At 38.0% G+C, this 19,549-nt stretch overlaps 1 protein-coding gene across 1 annotated transcript in view; it reads right to left on the bottom strand.

The window, feature by feature from the left end:
• Positions 1 to 19,549, bottom strand: part of Nup210l (nucleoporin 210 like) — a 120,528-nt gene that overhangs the window by 22,650 nt on the left and 78,329 nt on the right. The window contains exons 17-28 of the mRNA XM_046421753.2: positions 17,252 to 17,444; positions 13,673 to 13,761; positions 13,120 to 13,224; positions 12,732 to 12,833; positions 9,638 to 9,766; positions 9,149 to 9,276; positions 8,376 to 8,508; positions 5,552 to 5,614; positions 5,028 to 5,207; positions 4,578 to 4,658; positions 4,181 to 4,312; positions 394 to 552 (exon numbers count right to left, since the gene is read on the bottom strand). Coding sequence (XP_046277709.1) covers positions 394 to 552; positions 4,181 to 4,312; positions 4,578 to 4,658; positions 5,028 to 5,207; positions 5,552 to 5,614; positions 8,376 to 8,508; positions 9,149 to 9,276; positions 9,638 to 9,766; positions 12,732 to 12,833; positions 13,120 to 13,224; positions 13,673 to 13,761; positions 17,252 to 17,444 — 1,494 coding nt within the window. The remainder of the gene's footprint in view (positions 1 to 393; positions 553 to 4,180; positions 4,313 to 4,577; positions 4,659 to 5,027; positions 5,208 to 5,551; positions 5,615 to 8,375; positions 8,509 to 9,148; positions 9,277 to 9,637; positions 9,767 to 12,731; positions 12,834 to 13,119; positions 13,225 to 13,672; positions 13,762 to 17,251; positions 17,445 to 19,549) is intronic.

Genomic DNA, 19,549 nt, shown 5'->3' with positions numbered 1-19,549 from the left:
TTCTAAAAATAGGACAATTTAGCTTTTAGTCTGAGAACATGTGTAGAAACTATTCATACTTTTATACCTTACCAGAAGTTAGTACTATATTTTGTTCTACCAATGATTATATCTAAATAGCTATATTATAATATCTTTGCTAGAAATGAATCCCTCTCTGGTTATTGTAGTGTTCCTAGAGTGGGAGTTGAAGGGAGTACATGTGCTAAAGTTTCTAATGTTAAGTCTATATAGAAGCAATTAGCAGGAATGATAAAGATCTAGGAATTACAAAATTATTCCAGGGATCCTTCCAGCAATTTTTTTTATCCAGATTAAGCACTAATGGATGATAAGAGAACATAACTTTCTTCTTATTTATACATAGAACAAAATTTAGGTTTGAGAGCTTACCAGAATCTGAACTTCATCAGACAGTTCTGACAAATTTCCCTCAAACTGCCCAGAGGAACTGTTTACACATCGAACAGTGACTTTGATACTGGTCCTGCCAGCTGCTTTTGTGTGGACCACCATGGCAAAGTTATTCTCTACTGGAAGCTGTAGGAAAACCTAGACAGTAAAGAAATGGATTAAGAAATACTCATGAGGTGGGCTGGGGTTTTAACTCAGTGGTAGAGCACTTGCCTAACATGTGTGAGGCATTGAGTTTGATCCTCAGCACCACACAAATAAGTAAAATAAAGTTTTATATATACATATATATATATATATATATATATATATATATATATATATATATATTTTTTTTTTTTTTTTTTTTTTTTTTTTAAAGAGTCCCCTGAGAGCTGGGGTTGTGGCCAGAGGAAGAGTGCTTGCCTAGCATGCGTGAGGCACTGGGTTTGATCCTCAGCACCACATAAAAAAATAAAGATATTGTGTCCACCTACAACTAAAAAATAAATATACATATAAGGGCTGGGATTGTGGCTAAGTGGCAGAGGGCTTGCCTCATATGTATATGAGGCACTGGGTTCGATCCTCAGCACCACAAGTAAATAAATAAATAAAATGAAGGTATTGTGTCCATCTATAATAAAAAAAAATCATATAAAAAAAGAGTCCACTGTGTGGATAGAACACATTTTAAAAAAAAAAAAAGAAAAAGAAAAAAAGAAATATTCATGAGGGCCAGGGATGTGGCTCAGTGACAGAGTACTTGCCTAGCGTGTATGAGGCCCTGGTTGTTTGATCCCCAGCACCAAAATAAAAATAAATAAATAAATAAACAAAAGAGAGAGAGAGCGAGAGAAATGAAAAAAATAAATATTGATTCCCGAATAAATGTTGTGCTCTTCCTTTCTTGTAACAATAAGAAAACTGTGTGTTGCAAATAGCTATCTGTGAGAAAGAGAGTGCAGGACTTGCTTTCCTATTCATGTTTTGTCCTATCCCCAGCAGCACAGTCGCCCCTAAGGCAAACCTCTGGGTGCAGTTCAGCTATTTCTGGAGCCTCCAAGGCTCTTTCTTCTGTTATCTCAAAGTCAGTTCATTGAGAAGAGAAGAATGGAAATGATGGTAGTGATTTCTAAAATGGGTTCAGACAACAGAACTTGAGATGGGAGAAAGGCAAGGTGATCTATTCACAGAGCTCAGGGTAGTGGCAAGGAAGGATGAGGGGAAAAAGGGAGACTCCAATACCATACTGGGTGTGGTGGAGCATGCCTCGAATCCCAGCTGAGACAGGAGGATCACAAGTTTAAGGTCAGCCTCGGCAATGTAAGAGGCCCTAAGAAACTGAGACCCTGTCTCAAAATAAAAAATAAAAAAGGTTAGGGATGTGGCTCAGTGGTTAAACACCCGGGTACCAAAAAACAAAACAAAACAAACTGACCGTCTCCCCACTTGGATACTCACTATTTCAGTCTAGACTGGATAAGGAGTATTAGGAACCTGATTTCTGGTAAGAGGGAAGATAGGACCAAAACCAAGGCAAATCCATATTGAAGTAGGCACTTGTCTACCTTTCCAACACTATTTCATGTCCTATCTTCCCTGCCTTCTTGCTGTCCAGAGCCCTTGAGATCTTCTTTTCAGCTCTCTAGATTCACAATAGAGTCCCAAGTTCCAAATTACCTTTCCCTGTTCCTCAACATAAAAAGTCCCATTCCCATTGTGTACATCTCAATCAGTTGTCTGAAAGGAAGCCTCATGTTAAAGAATGAATGATTTATAATAGTTTTATCCAAGTGAATCTCTAAATGTGGCATTTTCATAGTGTGGGGTTAGTGGCCCATTTCATCGCTTAATTTGCCTATGCTGGGTCTTAGGCAGGAAAACTAAACACATGTATGGTTCTCAATTCTTTCTTTTGCTAGAGAAAATAGTGATGCCTTAGATAAGAGAAAGAAAGAAGTTGAAGGGGCTGAGGTTTTAGCTCAGTGGTAGAGCACTTGCCTAGCACGTGTGAGGCACTGGGTTCCATTCTCAGCACCACATAAAAATAAATAAATAAATAAACAAACAAATAAATAAATAAAATACAGGGATTATGTCCATCTACAACTAAAAAATATTTTGATTTTTTTTTGTGTGTGTGTATGTGTATGGTGCTGGTATTGAACCCAGGGCTTAATGCATGCAAAGCAAGCACTCTACCAACTAAGTTATATCCCCAGCCTAACAACTAGATATATTTTTTAAAAAGAAGTGGAATAGAGGCTTAGGCCTAGGCTATTCCCTCCTTTCACAAAAGGAGGGAATTTGCTATTTAGGGAAAAAAACCAAATCCCTTTGCTGAATTGTACCCAACTAAGTACAGTTCTATCCTTCAATTCCAAGTATAACCAGAATCTGAGAAGTTCCTGACAGAAGATCCAACTACTACAGTTTCCTTAAATTATAGATTTAAGCTATTTTTAGAAAGATTATAAATAGATGTTTTTACTTCTTCCAGATTTCTTTTCTTTTTAACTGGCTCTAGGAATATTCTCCTAATTCTAGCTCCTCTAACCTCTCTGTTTTCTCCCAAGGTCTAAGTCTAATTTTTTATTTTCATTGGCTCTAAACTGTGACCTTATGAGAACCTTGGCCCAGACCTATGAAGCCACCACTGTCTTCAGACTATCATGAGTGGGTTCCATCAAACTGATGATAACAGTCTTGTAAACAATGCTATAGCTGTTTACTACCCAAAACTCCTACTTAAACTGTTACTAAACTTTGTCTTTTTTTTAGGTTTCCATGTGAGGTTTGATGCTATATGCCTAACTATTTTCAGAAACCTTAAGTCTTAAATTGCATTGTAGACTACTTCAATGTCCATCCTGAGTTCTTCCATAGCTCCAGACAACAGTTGGGAGGAGCCAATACCACCAGATACCAAAGGGAACCATAGAGGGGCAGTGTAATTACTCACTCTTCTTAAATTTGCCATTGATGAAAGGGACCCATCTAGAATCAGCTGCCAAACAGTTGGCCACAATAGTCCCACAGCATCCACATCCCTACTGCAAGAATCCAGTTTTCTAGCCCTAGTATAGTGGATGCAGGAAACTGCTTGGCTATCTATAGTCCTTCATTTCCTTCTTTTTTTTTATTAAATTTTTTTTTTAATATTTATCTTTTAGTTTTCGGTGGACACAACATCTTTTTTTGTTTGTATGTGGTGCTGAGGATCGAACCCGGGCCACACGCATGCCAGGCGAGCGTGCTAACACTTGAGCCACATCCCCAGCCCTCCATCTTTCTTATTGTTGATCTCAACTGCCCACTATGCAGTACAAACATGATTATGAATATAATTAAATGTGTGCCTGTACAAGTTAAAATATTATATATCTAAACTCTCTGCATATACTTTATATTTCTGTGTTACTCATATAAAATAGTCATCTGCTCAGAAGTACATTATTATAACATTGTACAACAAATATGGAAGTAAAGGAAAACTGCTTTTTAGAGCTCTTTCCAGTCCAAAATATTAAAAATCATATATAATTATATGACTATTCAAATTTGGATTCTTCACATGATTTGAAGGTTTCCAGAGTTCAAAGAATAAGGAAAAGAAGTCATGATATTGTACGGTTAAGAAAGTTGAGGGGCTGGGGCTGTAGCTCAGTGCAGAGCACTTGCTTAGCATGCATGAGGCCCTGAGTTCGATCCTTAGCACCACATAAAAAAACAAAAATAAATAAATAAATTCTTAAGGTAATAAAATAAACATATAAATTCATACCTCTGAATGCCTGGGTACTAGATCCAATACATCTCTTTTGCTCATGGACCACTGGAATGTGAGCCCAGGGTTGGCATTGCTGAAGGAGAAAGGGGTCTGGGTACTGGTCACGCCCATAACATAAACTGGCATCTGAAAAGAAAAGGTGGTATTATGTTAAATATTCTGCCCACCTGGAATTATCAGGTTTTTTTCCTGGCACTGGGTATTGAATCCAGAGATGCTTTACTACTGAGCTATGCCCCAGCCCTTTTTTTATCTTGAGACAAGCTGACCTCGAACTTGCAATTCTCCTGCCTCAGCATCCTGAATCTTGGATTACAAGTGTACACCACCATGCCTAGCCCACCTGACATCATCTAGAATAATGAACCCAGAACACAGTCATCATACTGACCTCAGTAGCTGTGATGAGTCTAGTTGCAGCTGCAAGGATCCTAACAGCCCTCAGCTGAACAACATCAATCTGTACTTCATCCTGCTCAGGAGAGTAGAGGGCAAGCTTAGGTTAAAGGGAAATCTCTGTGGGGTGCACAGATATGCTCATGATAACCAGTTTATTGTGTTGTTTTTGGCACTCTACAAAAAAATTGATACCATGGATATGTTTGGTTTTGTTCTTTAAGGAATTCTTTAAGGATAGGGACCATGTCTTACAACAATGCCAAGGACTCTGTGAGTTTTCCACTAAAGATTATGTTTTCCATACCTGATTAAGAGAATAGCAGGTGAGGGAGACTAAAAGAGTTTTCCTGGGATGCTGACACCCTCCTTATCACCCTCCACAAATCCCCAATATGGTTCCCAAATGAAAAGGTAGAAGCAGAGCACAGCAAAGAACTAATACCTGGGAAAACACAATGACTTTGCCAGTATCTTCATTTACTGTCTGGATGGTGCCATGGACCACAGCTGTGCCAACCACTTTCCCTGTAACTTGCCCCCTCCTATTGACAACAGCCACAGTCTGATTACTGATGGAGAAGTGAATGATAGATTGGGGCTGAGGGCCACCTTCAGACATTACCTGGAATTTAAACATACCAGTGAATGCCTGGAATGTGGATGAGAAATCACATCTTTTTTCCCAACATTTTGTCCAAGCAACTTGACTTCTTTATCTTCCCCCTCTTCCTGAACAGCATATCCCACATCAACTCAAATGCAGAGAAATGGAAGTGTTGTAAATGATCCACAGGATTCCAAGAGAGTTTATACCATGAACATCACAGGTCCAGGGAAAACTCACTTTCTTCTTTATCAAGACCCAGTTGAACTTGGCTGGGAGTATACAAACGAAGACCAATAGGAAGAGGGGTGTATGTGTGTAAAGGAGAAATGGTAAATCTTATATTCTGCCTTTAAGATCACCTGCATCATGTTAGTTGGAATCAGTGTCATTTTCTCTGGAACAAGTCTGAATGGAGGAAATACCTTGAAGGAGAAAACCAAAAGAACAACAATGACTAGAGTCAGTTTTGTAACAAATGATTGATCTTATTCATGTTTGTTGTTTTCTTTCAGTATTAGGGGTGCTCTATCATTGAGCTACCTCCTCGGTCTTTTTGTTTTGTTTTTGTTTTTGGTACTGGGGATTGAACCCAGTACCACTGAGCCACAATCCCAGTCCTTTTCATTTTTTGAGACAGGGTCTTGCTAAGTTGCTTAGGGCCTCACTAAGTTGCTGAGGCTGGCCTAGAACTTGTGATCCTCCTGCCTCAGCCTTCTGAGTTGTTGAGATCATAGGAATGTGCTTCAATACCCAACTTGTATTTTAATTTTATTTACAATAGAAAAAAAATTTAGCCAGGTGTGATAGCGCATGCCTGTAATTCTAGTGATTTAGGAGGCTGAGGCAGGAGGATTGTAAGTTCAAAGCCAGGCTCAGCAATTTAGCAAGGCCCTAAACAATTTAGTGGGATTCCATTTCAAAATAAAAATGTAAAAGGACTGGGGATGTGGCTCAGTGGTTAAGCATATCTGGGTTCAATCCTCAGTACCAAAAGAAAAAAAAAGGGCTGGGGATGTGGCTCAAGCGGTAGAGCGCTTGCCTGGCATGCGTGTGGCCCGGGTTCGAGCCTCAGCACCACATTCAAACAAAGATGTTGTGTCTGCCGATAACAAAAAAATAAATATTAAAATTCTCTCTCTCTCTCTCTCTCTCTCCCTCTCTCACTCTATCTTAAAAAAAAAATCTTACTTAAATAAGTTACTACATATTCACTCATTGCAGTAAAAGTCACCACTAAAATTATGTTTACATTTGGGTTGGGGATATTAGCTTCAATATAGAGTGCTTGCTAGCATGTGTGGAGCCATGGGTTCATAAGAATGTTCAGTGATAAAGCACCCCCTGAGTTCAATCATCAGTACCAAAAAAAAACCAAAAACCCCAAAACTTAAAAAGTTAATTGAAATATATTTTTTTCTTTTTGTGGAGCTGAGGATTAAACCCAGGAGCAATTACTACTCAGTTACATCCCTATCCTTTCTTATTTATTTATGCATTTATTTATATATTTATTTTTGGTACCAGGAATTGAACCTGGGCACTTTAACCACCGAGACCTTTTTATTTTTTATTTTGAGAAAGAGTCTTGATAAGTTGCTGAGGCTGGCTTTGAACTTGTGGTTCTCCTGCCTCAGCCTCCTGAGCTGCTGGGATTACAGGCCTATGCCACCACAAGTGGTATTATTATTATTATTATTATTATTATTGAACCCAGGGCCTTGTGCATGCAAGGCAAGCACTTTACCAACTGAGCTATATATCCCCAGCTATTATTATTATTTTTGAGACAGAGTCTCCCCAAATTGCTTATGGCTTCTCTAAGTTGTTGAGGCTGGCCATGAACTTGCTATACACCTGCCTCAATCTGGAATTACAAGTGTGCACCATCATGCCTGGACTTTCTTTTTTGAATATATATAAAACTAGAAAGGACAGTATCATAAACTCTCAGGTACCTAATTATCCAGATTCAACAATTATCAATCTATAGCCAACAATTATTTTTTAATGAGATAAGAAAACACTTTTGATACAAGATTATGATGAAAAAAGCTGTATGATTTATTTGTATTGAAATATGCATAGACGCTGAGCAGGTGGTGAATGTCTCCAATCTCAGAAATTTGGGAGTCTGGAGCAGGAGAATTGCAAGTTTGACGCCAACTTCTGCAATGAAAAGTTCTGAGAAAGTAGAACTCATTGGGTTCAATCCCTAGTACCAAAAAACAAAACAAAACAAAACAAAAAAACAAACAAACAAAGGGTAAGAGTCAGACATGGTAGCATGTATCTGTTATAGTAACAGGTTACTTGGGGGCTGGGGATGTGGCTCAAGCGGTAGCGCGCTCGCCTGGCATGTGTGCGGCCCGGGTTCGATCCTCAGCACCACATACAAATAAAGATGTTGTGTCCGCCGAAAACTAAAAAATAAATATTAAAAAAAAAAAAACAGGTTACTTGGGAGACTGAGGCAGGAGGATTACTTGAGCCCAGGAATTAAAAGCCAGCCTGGGCAACCTAGTAAGACTCTGTCTCAAAAAAAAATGATGATGATGATGATGATGATGTTGATGATGATGTGTAGAGGAGAAATTTGATGGAAATTTTACTTTTATTTTTATTTTTTGAGGTACTAGGGATTGAACCCCAGGGCAATTTGCCACTAAATTACACCCCAAGCCCTTTTTAAAATTTTGAGACAGGATCTAAATTGCCAAGGCTGGTCTCAAACTTGTGATCTTCCTGCCTCAGCCCCCCAAGTAGCTGGGATGATAGGCATGTGCCACAGCACCTGGCTTCATTCTGTGTTTTTATACTTTTTTGTACATACCAAAAATTTTACAGGAGCTGTATTACTTTAAAAAGTTTTTTTGTAGTTGTAGATGGAAAGCATGCCTTTATTTTGTTTTATTTTTATGTGGTGCTAAGGATCGAACCCAGTGCCTCACGCATGCTAGGCAAGTGCTCTGCCTCTGAGCTACAGCCCCAGCTCCAGGAAATGTATTACTTTTATACAGAAAAACAAGAGCCAAAAACATACTACATGCTGTACAAGAATCAGACAACTATGTGTTTTTTTTTTTTTTTCAGTCAAATGATTTTCAACTTGTGCAAACTAAAAAGAAAAGGATAAGCAAAGCTAAATAAGAAGAACACAAATTTGGGATGAGATCATTTCCTTACTTCAATTTGTCGAGGAGCCGATGTGAATTTTCTCCCCATCTTGTCTCTGGCAATAGCCACGAGTGTGGTTTGCCCAATAGTGACAGCCCGAACTATATAATTTTCAGAGTATTCATCCTGTTCCTCCATTAGTCTGCAAAGACCCACGTGTTTTTAGGTGAGAAAGATTTGGTTTTGAAAGTGGCCGGTGATGTGTCTTTACAAGTGTTAACATTTTCTGCTCATTTAATTCTGGTTATAGTAAACTTTCAGAAAAGAAATTTCTAGAGTCAAGACATATTTCATGGCAACAGCATGAAGGGCAAAAATTTGTTCTAAGGCTTGCAAAGGAATAAGGACAATATAGCTGGCAAAATTGTAATCGCTGTGGAGGTTTCATGTTTTTTCCTTTCTTAGAGGAGGATACCAGTATCTGCTTCTCAACAGATTTTTTTTTTTTTTTTTTGGTGGTCCAGGGAATGAAACCTTAATAAAATTTTGAAGATCCCCTAGCCTGAAGCTTTCCCAAAAGATATCATCCAAGGAGAAGATTCCAAAAATGAAAATTATTGATGATACACATGATTTTAGCCCCTAACAAGACATCTAAGTACACTGAATAGGTATTTTGTAGAGAGCAGAATATGAGAATACAGTATGGTCTAAAAGGCACTATAACAAAAAAGGACAGGAGAAAATGTGAAATGACCTGTGGGGCAGCTGACCAGGCTACCATGAGGGAGGTTCTCATGATATTAGCATTAAGGAGAGAGAAATATTGAAATGGTACTCACGTCAGGGTGACAATGGCAGATGCCAACTGCAATTTGAGCTCCATGTTTCTGAAGTATTTGTTTAGGAATGGGCGTTTGGAAGAGTCAAGAACCCTCACAGTCACCAATACAGTTTTGCCTATCTCAACCTAGTAGTTTGAAAGAAAACAAAAAATAAAAAGAGTAGATTGTAGTAGTAGTGTCCTATCCACCAAAGACAGTGTCACTCTTTGAGGTTGGCAGACTTTTTTGTTCGTGCTAAATGTTACCGGTCAGCCTTTGATCAAATGAACCTAATCTTCATGTACCTTTTTAAGTCATTCTTTAACACTCTCCCTTCATCTCCCTTACGTTTAATATTGTAATGTTGTTCTTTAAGGGCAAGTATTTCCATTAACTTTTCAAAAGTCCTGGTGTACACACAGTATTTGAGCAGAGACCCTATTAAGTGATGCTAGGGAGTGAGATTGAAGCTTGCTTCATTTTTGAGATAAAGTAAACATCTCTCACCTTATCTATCAGATCAAGTTCCAGCTCTTGTATGTCTGACACATGGAGATGGGCTGTTGCTGGACCCAAGAAAGCCAAGCACAGATCATAGACCTCCAAGGTGAGAAATCCAGGATGTACTGGAACTAACTAGAAGAAAGAAGATGGTAGATGGGTAAAGAAGCAAACATAGTCTAGGCATAGTCATAGCAACTGTTTTCACCCAAAGAAAAAAAATACATCTTACTTCCTTTGAGATTGGAACTCTCAGAGATCAGGTTATATGTTTCAAGCATAGCACTGTATGTACCTTTATTATGTTTCAGTTCATGGTAAAATATGTACCTTAACACATTAGCTGATAAATAGCAGAGTTTAAATTAATTGAATTTAAGCAGGATCCAACATACATATCCCACCTGTCTTTATTATTATTATTATTATTATTATTTTGGTACCAGGGATTGAACCCAGGGGCACTCCACCACTGAGCCACGTCCCCTTTTAATATTTTATGTTGAGATAAGGCCTTGCTAAATTTCTGAGGCTGGTTTTGAACTCACAATCCTCCTGCCTCAACTTCCTAAATTGCTGGGATTACAGGTGTGCACCACTCTGCATGGCTCTTTTCATTTGTTAAGACAGGTTCTCACTAAGTTGCTAAGCCTCTTGCTAAGTTGTTCAGGCAGACTCCAAACTTGTGATCCTCCTGTCTTAACCAGTCACTGGGGTTATAGCCATTCACTACAATGCCCAGCTCATTTCCCACTTCTTTAAAGAAAAAAATTTTTTTTTTAGTTATACATGGACACAATATTTTATTTTATTTATTGATTTTTATGTGGTGCTGAGGATCGAACCCAGTGCCTCACCCGTACGAGGCAAGCGTTCTGCCACTGAGCCACAACCCCAGCCTCATCATTTCCCACTTCTTAATTATGGACAGGGAAAAGATTTCATGAATAAAATCAAGTCCATAAATGCTGCAATCACCAGTGAAGTAGAAATTAAAACACAATACCATTTACATCAATACCATTTATTGATAGCTTTTTTTCCTTAGATCTTTGCACAACAGCATTTTTTTTTCACATTCTGAGTCTGAACCTAGTATCTCAGTCTTTCTTTTTAAAAACTAATAGTATAACTAAGGTAAGTTAAATTTCTTTGTACTCTTTTTTAAAAAATATGTATTTTAAAAATATTTTTTACTTGTAGATGGACACAATTTCTTTCTTTCTTTCTTCCTTCCTTCCCTCCCTCCCTCTTCCTTCCTTCTTTCTCTTTCTCTCTCTCCCTCCCTCCCTCTCTCTCTCTCTCTTTCTTTCTTTCTTTCTTTCTTTCCTGTTCTGAGGATCAAACACAGTGCCTCACACATGCCAGACAAGTGCACTACCCCTGAGCCACAACCCTACCCCATTCTTTGCACTCTTATATAAGGATATATATTAACATATGCCACAGTCTGGCTGGGCACAAATGCCGCAGTCTGGCTGGGCACACAATCACGAGCCACCACACAGCTTGTAGATTCAAACAGCAACTCTTTATTCCCGAACTCACACCAGCCGTCTACAATCACATTCTGGGGAAATCCACGTTCTCTGCCCAAATCCGCGTTCTCTGCCCAAATCCACCTCCACTGGGCTTCTATCTCCAAAATATACTGTCTGAATCCCGTGAGAACTCAAGGGGAACTCAGGCAGCAGGATACGCCCTATTCCCAGCAGGAATAATCTTAAACCTTAAACCTGGAACCTAAACTGGGAACGCCCTAAACAAGATTATCTTAAAACCCGGAACACCCTAATCTGCCTTGGTCCTTGAGCAAGGTCACGTACATTCAATGTCACTGCAACATGGGGTACGCTGGCAAGGAAATTGTCATACCTACTTGGCTAATGGCTCCCAGCAAACATAAAGTATCATTTTTATTACTGTGAGTCAAATAAAAGCAAATCCTTTGGCATGCTGATTGTGAAGTCAGTTTAATATTTTGAATTGTCACATTCTGACTGAAAACAACATATACTCTGCTTATGAAGTCAATACTACATTTATTTATTTATTTATTTATTTATTTATTTATTTATTATTTTTTTTAAGGAAGTTTATTGCTTTGCTAGCAAAGGAGAAGCACAGGGGACTCCTGTCCCAGAGGCTATGATTCTGCCCATCATCAGGATGGAGGGGGCTTTTTTTTTTTTTTTTTTTTTTAATATTTTATTTATTTCTCGGCGGACACAACATCTTTGTTTGTATGTGGTGCTGAGGATCGAACCCGGGCCGCACGCATGCCAGGGGAGCGCGCTACCGCTTGAGCCACATCCCCAGCCCCCAATACTACATTTAAATGTCTTCATACTTAAGTACTTTGAAACTGGTATAAGTGAGCCTTTGTTTAACAAAAATCTTTGAACTAGATTGTGGGGAGAGGTGACTTGGTTTAGGATCTCTGAATGTCTTGCAGCAGGAGCCTATTCTGGGAACTTCCTGTGCAAAAGTTCAGTCAAAATTGCCCAGTTGCTATGGTAACACCCTGCTTAAAGAGGTTTAGCGCAAGGCACAGGACTATCAGTCTTGACCAGAGTTCAGACACCAGCTCAGTGGTAGAGAATTATGAGTGTAAAAAGACAATTATAATTGGTTGCCAGTACTTTGTACTTCAAGACTGCCTGCTTTGAAGAAACTTTCTCACAGAAAATCCTTTTGATGATAAAACATATATAATAAACATGCTGAGCTAGCTCTGGGTCATTGTTCCTCCATCTGAGGACAGTGTCCCACTTGGTCCCAGCTTTCTCTCTGTGTTTGTTTGTCTTTTCTAATCTCCTATCGCCTCTCACCAGTTTCTGAATTAATGGCCATGTAGGTCATGGCACTAGATGCTTTTTATAATTAAGTTCGACCAGAAGCAAAAACTGCCCAGTACAATACTTAGCTGTAGGAAGAAACACCCTCATTTTTGGTTGAAGAATCTATGTAGATTAACAATGGAAAGAGAAACAAATATCACTTTTGTAACAAACATTAAACATACAATATTTTTCCAATTTTTCTCCTAAGAGGGAGCTTTGGTTTGAGCTCATCAATCTGGAATATTTCTACAACTCACCTGGACAGATCTTTCTGCTTCCATATAAGTGATGGTGACAATATCCAGTTCACTGCTGTTGACTAAAAAATAACCAGATCCCTCCACAAGGCTAAATATTTCCTATGGAGAAATCAGACAAACAATATTCCATCCCCTTCCCTTCTGTTTACAAACAACTCAAAGGAAATTAAAAGGTAAAAAAATTAAAAGATTAAGGTCAATGGCCAAAAGAAGAAACTGATTGTTAAAGTATAATTGTTAAGGATATTGTAGCTAATCATTATAATTTTGATATGTGTGTTCAGTGATTTTCAACACATACATGAGCTTTTATAACTGTTATACTGTTAATTAATAACCTTCCCTCCAATATGATGCCATTAAAGTAGACCCATAAAGCTTCTACCTTCACATGAGGGTGGTTATAGATGGTGGCATTCTCTGGCAACACAGTTACATCATCGACCAGGAGCAGCTCCACAGCTGCAGATCTTGGCAAGTTGGAAATATCCTGGCAATGTAATAAGAACTTCAAAGGTGAATACAAACTTTTAATTCCTCAGTTTAGTGAGAAAAATATGAGTACTCAAGTGCCAAAGATAACAGAATCACAGAGGTGTACAGTTTTAAGATTTATATCAGTTACAAAAAACTTTTCAGGAAGAAACTTGAATTTCAATCATTTAATTTATAGTTCTTTATTTCTTTTTAAGTTTTATTTTAATTCAAATTTTTGTACCAGGTATTGAACCCAGAGGTGCTTAACCACTGAGCCATGTCCCTAACCCTTTTTATTTTTTATTTTGAGACAGTGTCTCACTAAATTGCTCAGGGCCTCACTAAGTTGCTGAGACTGTTTTTGAACTTGTGATCCTCTTGCTTCAGCCTCTCCACTGAGATATAGGCCTGTGCCATTGTGCCCTGCTAATTATATTTCTAATACCATGATCTCCACTCACCTTTGGACTTTTCTTCTCTGAATAGCCCACAAAATTGACTCCAATGAGTACAGTCCCTTTGATCTGATGTACTTTAAGGATCTGATGACCTGGAAATGTAGAAAAACACTTTGAGAAACAATAACATGTAGAATACAAAAGTGTCTCCAGAAAACCAAATTGTGTTTTATTGCAGGGGAGAAAAATACTGAATGGGGAAATACACAAGTTTTTGTGCTGACCTGCCAGTATATTCCTATATGACCCCATGCAACCAATTTATCTCTCAGTTCCTTTATTAAATGAGGAAGTGAACTAGGCAAAATAGAAAATTCTTTCCAGCTGTGATGGTCTATGAGTCCAAAAATAAGCTGAAAAGAAGTGTATGGAAATTTTTGTTCAATTTACAAATGGGAATGACAAATAAAGGGATAGTCATTTTACTCTTCTAAACTGTTCTTTTTATGTAAATGTTGTATTGATCATTCAAAATTTTTATACGGTTAAGCTTTATTACATCAATTTAGACTCCTTAACCTAGCATGTGAAGGCTTCTATAATCTGATCCTGCTTTAATAATTCATTTGCTCTTTTTTTTTTCAGCCCTGGGAATTGAACCCAGGGCTACTAAGATACATCCCTAGCCCTCTTTTCCTTTTTTAAAGTAACAAACTCATGAATCTGCCACTTTAGTTAGATCAATTCTTTAAAAAAATTTTTTTTGGTTGTAGATGGACACAATACCTTTATTCATTAATTCATTCATTCATTTATATGTGGTGCTTAGAATCAATCCCAGTACCTCATACTTGTTAGGCAATCACTCTAACACTGAGCTTCAACCCCAGCCCTAGATCAATTCTTATTTTAGCCTTAACTCATGATGATCATGCCTAAGTTTCTGAAGCATTTCCTGACTACACTATATTCATTCTACAAAGATTTATCAAAGGCCAATTATGTGCTAGCTACTATGCTATACTATGAGGAAGAAAACACAATGCTTGCTTTTAAAGAAATCCAGTTTAGTGAGGGGTGACTGAGAGTAAACCAATCACTACAATGCAGTATGAGTGTTATTATAGAAAAGCATGTACAGAACACACAGGTAGATTAAATAAGGGTACAAAGAAGGAATATTTACTTGAAATTGGAGATAAAGAAGGATAGAAAATTCCTAAATCCCCTAGAGATAGGTTTCATTCCAGTGAAAAATGCAAGAAAAGCATGATCTAAGGAAAAAGAATATACAACATATGCAAAGGGAAGAGGCACAAACCTTGTCATGGTTAAGGATCTAAAATTCAGTGTGAGAAAATATAGGCTATGTGTGAGCAGGAAAAGGTGAAGCCAAGAAATAAGCAGGGGCTGGTAAGCTAAGCTATAGCATTTGGATTTTATCCTGACAGATACAGGAAGTCCCAGAGACAATATGGTGACAGTACAGTCAGCAGTTAGGAGTATGGGCTTTGTTGTTATTGAGTCTGCTGCTTCTCCTATTGACCACTGTAATTTTATGTCCTAAGACTTCCTGATAGAGCAAAAACTAAACAAATGTTTGATAAATGAGTATGTTAAGAAAACAGGGATAATAATGCCAATCTGTCATGATTTACATGAGAGGATTACGTGAGAAAATATACATAAAGGACTTGGTGCAGTGCCCAACTTGTCCTGAGAGTTCAGTATATACTATCCCCCCCAAAAAGTTTTTAAGCAGGTCATAGTAGTGCATGCCCATAATACCAGCAGCTGAGGAGGCTGAGGCAGGAGGATTGTGAGTTCAAAGCTAGCCTCAGAAATTTAGGGAGACTCTGTCTCTAAATAAAAAAAAAATTAAAAAGGGCTGGGGATGTGTCAAAACAAAACAAAGCACCGCTAGGTTCAATACCCAGTACAAAAACAAAACAAAACAAAAAACAAACATTTTTTCAGAGAAACATTTGGATTTGTATTTCAGAATGATCAATCTGGGCATTAGTGTTGAGACGGACTAGAGAATAGTAGAAATGGGATGAGATGTTAGGAGGCTGCTGTGATAATGCAGGAGAGAAGTGAAGAGGACATTATTAGTGATGGAATTGGAAAGGAAGGGATCAAACAAAAAAATATCTAGAAGGTAACACTAATGATATTTGTGACTGATTAGCAGAGGGTATAAAAGGAGCATCTCTTCTTTCCTACTTCTTACACACTAACTACATCATGCCACTGGTCTTAGTATCATGGCAACACATTTTCTAGCTAAGGTCTTAAACTTTTGTAAATTTGGGTGTAAGCTCTTTCTTTCTTTCTTTTTTTTTTTTTTTTGTTGGAGGTGGGCACTGCTGGGGATTCAACCCAGGGGCTTGTGCATGCAAGGCAAGCACTCTACCAGCTGAGCTACATCCCCAGCCCTGGGTGTAAGCTCTTTACTAGTAGAGAATGGATTAAATCTTAATTCTTCTTTTTCAGATTCCCTGTGCTGCCACTGAATGGTCCTACCATCCACTCAAATGCTCATGCCCAAAACCTAAAAATTACCTTTGTACTACTTTCTTCTTAACCTTCAGGATTTGTTTGTGGTAGATTGTTATATTAATGATCCACAATGATTCACACCTGTTGGTATTCATGACCTTGTGCAGTCCTCACCCATCTTGGCTCCTGTTTTGGCTAGGTGACTTGCTCTAAGTGAAGGAACATCAGCAAATGTGCTGCGAACAGAGGCTTGATGAGTGGTAGCACATGCGGCTTGTTACCTTCTTACAACCTCATCTAATGCCTCTGGTCCCTTCTTTAAGCCTATCTCTCTTGCCTTCTTCAGATCTCTTTCTCTCTCTCTCTCTCTCTCTTTTTTTTTGTACCAGGGATTGAATCCAGGGGTGCTTAACCACTGAGTCATATCCCTGGGCCTTTTAATTTTTGTTTTAAGGGTCTTGCTAAATTGCTTAGGGCCTTGCTAAATTGCTAAGGCTGGCATTGAACTTGTGATCCTCCTGCCTCAGCCTCCCAAGCTGCTGGGATTACAGGTGTGCACTACTGCACCTGGTCTTCAGCTCCTTCTTTGTACTTTCTTTTCCCACCACCCATTTCAGGTCTCAGCATAAGTGTTGTTTTCTCAAGGTAGGCTTCTTTGTTTTAACTAGGTCAGGTCCCCCATTATAAGGTCTAAAGGCACCCTATATTTGCCCTTCAAAGGGACTAATACGGTTATAATGTTTGAAGGCTGACTTTCCCACTAAACTAACTCTATGAGGGCAGTGGCCATGCCTGCCTTATTCACCATATGGCTCTAATGCTTAGCAGAGTGCCCTACACATGGTAGCCATTAAATTAATATTTGCTAATAAATTAATAATATTTCCATAATGTCAGGCAAATGATAGGTAATCACCACATTTTAAAATTAATTTACTTTTATCTCCTTATGAGAAATGTTAGGCCTTAGACCTTAGCTTTGCACACAAGGAAATCTACCTGTAGGTTTTCTAAAAAATACAATGATGAAAGATGATATATCATAAAATCCAAAGTAAAACCCTCACCTGTAAGGAAATACTTAGTGTGAACCATTTAGCAGAAATAACATAAGAAAAGATTCATAAATGTTCACAATACCATGTAACCGGGTCTGCCCACTGCCATCATCTTTGGCTACCATCTCCATTGACTTATAATCTTCAAAATGGGCTAGTGTCTCATTGGAAGATTTCCATTCTAGCATTAGTGAACTGAAATTATCAAACTTTCTCCTGTGTTGATCAAACAATGCCAGTTCCAGAACTGTGTCCCTCAGGCTTGATACAGGAATCTGCATTAAAATGAAAGGATAATGAAAAAAAAAAAACCAAAAAACCCAATAGCCTAAGAGGTGGTAAGATAACCTTGAAGCTAGAGATCATGTTTCCTCTCATCTTTTTTATTTTATTTATTTGGTTTTTGGTGGTGCTGGGGATTGAACCCAGGGCCTTGGGCCAGCACTTTATCTCTGAGCTACAGTACCCAGGTCCTAATCTTTCTAATTTAACATTTTACAAATCTAATGGATATTTTGAAAGAAAAGTATAATAAATACCTGTATAAAGTTCATTTAGATTCACCAATTCTTCTTTTTCTTTCTTTTTTTTTTTTTTTTAATTTTTGGTACTGGGATGGTACCCATTAAGCTTTATCCCCAGACCTTTTAATTTATTATTTTGAGATGGGTCTAAGTTATTGAGTCTGGCCTCAAACTTGTTATCTTCCTGCCTCAGCTTCCTGAGTTGCTGGGATTACAGGTGTGTACTAACACACTTGGCTTGATTAACTACTTCTTAACATTTAATTATATTAACTTTTTCTTTCTCTCCCTCTTCTTTTTTAACTTCCTTGTATGGGGAGGAGGGCTGTTTTGTTTTGTTTTCTGAGTAATATAGGCATCATGGCACTTTGCCCCTAAATATTACAGTATGAATTTCCTAAGAATGAAAACATTCTGCTATGTAAGAGAAAACATATTCCCATATGCAAGAATATTAACATTGATTCAATGTCATCAAATTTATAGTTAACATTTTAATTTCCCAAAATGTCCCCTAAAGTGTCTATTAATTCTGTTTTTTAGTTTTGATCTAGAAGTTAATCAAGATGTACATGTTGTATTTGGTTGTTTCTCCCTCTCTTTTTTATTTTTTGGTGTTGGGGTGGAACTTTGAGACTCACACATGCTAGGCAAACACTCTACCACTGAACTAAATCCTCATCTCTGGTTATTTATCTCTTTTAGTTTCTTTTAATGTAGAAAAATCATATCTTCCAGGCATGGTGGTACATATCTATAATCCCAGTGGCATGGGAGGCTGAAGCAGGAGGATTGCAAGTTCAAAGCCACCCTCAGCCACTTAGTGAGGCCCTGTCTCAAAATAAAATATAAAAAATGAGTGGGGGGCTGGGGATGTGGCTCAAGCGGTAGCGAGCTCACCTGGCATGCGCGGGGTCTCAGCACTACATAAAAATAAAATAAAAAGTGTTGTGTCCACCTAAAACTAAAAAAAATAAATATTAAAAAAAATGAGTGGGGATGTGGCTCAGTGATTAAGTGCCCCCTGGTTTCAATCCTGGGTGCCAAAAAAAAAAAAAAGAAGATACCTCTGCCCTTTTTTGTTGTTTTTCATGACATTGATTTCTTTGGAGTCTAGCCCAGTTTTTTTGTTGAATGTCCTATATTTTGAATTTCTTTGGTTGTTTTCTCATGATTATATTCAGATTAAACTTTGTGGCTGGGGGTGTAGTTCAGCAGCAGAATGCATGCTTAGCATGTGGGAGGTCTTGGGCTCAATTCCCAGCACAAGTAAAAAAAAGTATTATTATTATTATTATGATTATTTTACAAAATCACCTAATATGTGATTTATACTTGTTATGCCAGAAAGTGCATTTAGTGTTACACCGGAGCTTTCTCACAGGCAAGCTGATTGTTAGTACCTCCTCTTTACAACTCTGAGAATGGTGATGCCATATTCATAGCTTGAAATTGATCATGATGGGAGTAAGAACATAACAGAAATTAGAAAATATTACAAATCAGGTCCGTTAAACATTATTTAGCACATCATTACACGTAATGTCATATTACTGTTCTATTAGTAATAACAAATCTGATCATCTGCTAATGGTGGTGTTTGCTGCTAGAGATCTCTCTAGTTTAAAAGTACAGTTTCCAGAGTTTGGGATGGTATTTTGAAATCTTGAGAATATCCCATTTCCCAACAATTTTTACCTGCTAATTTAAAAATCCATTAAGAACTTTAGCCAGGGCCAATTATTACAATAAGGTTACAAAAAGACAAATCTCTAGCTGGGAGCAGTAGTGCACTCCTCTAATCCTAGTGGCTTGGGAGGCTGAGGCAGGAGGATTGTGAGTTAAAAGCCAGTCTC

This window comes from Marmota monax, unplaced genomic scaffold (assembly GCF_021218885.2).
Source record: "Marmota monax isolate L192 unplaced genomic scaffold, Marmota_monax_Labrador192_F-V1.1 WCK01_AAM20220418_F8-fsc00108, whole genome shotgun sequence".
Taxonomy (NCBI): domain Eukaryota; kingdom Metazoa; phylum Chordata; class Mammalia; order Rodentia; family Sciuridae; genus Marmota; species Marmota monax.
The sequence above is the reverse complement of the archived record's forward strand: the minus strand, read 5'-3'. Positions and strand labels throughout refer to the sequence as shown.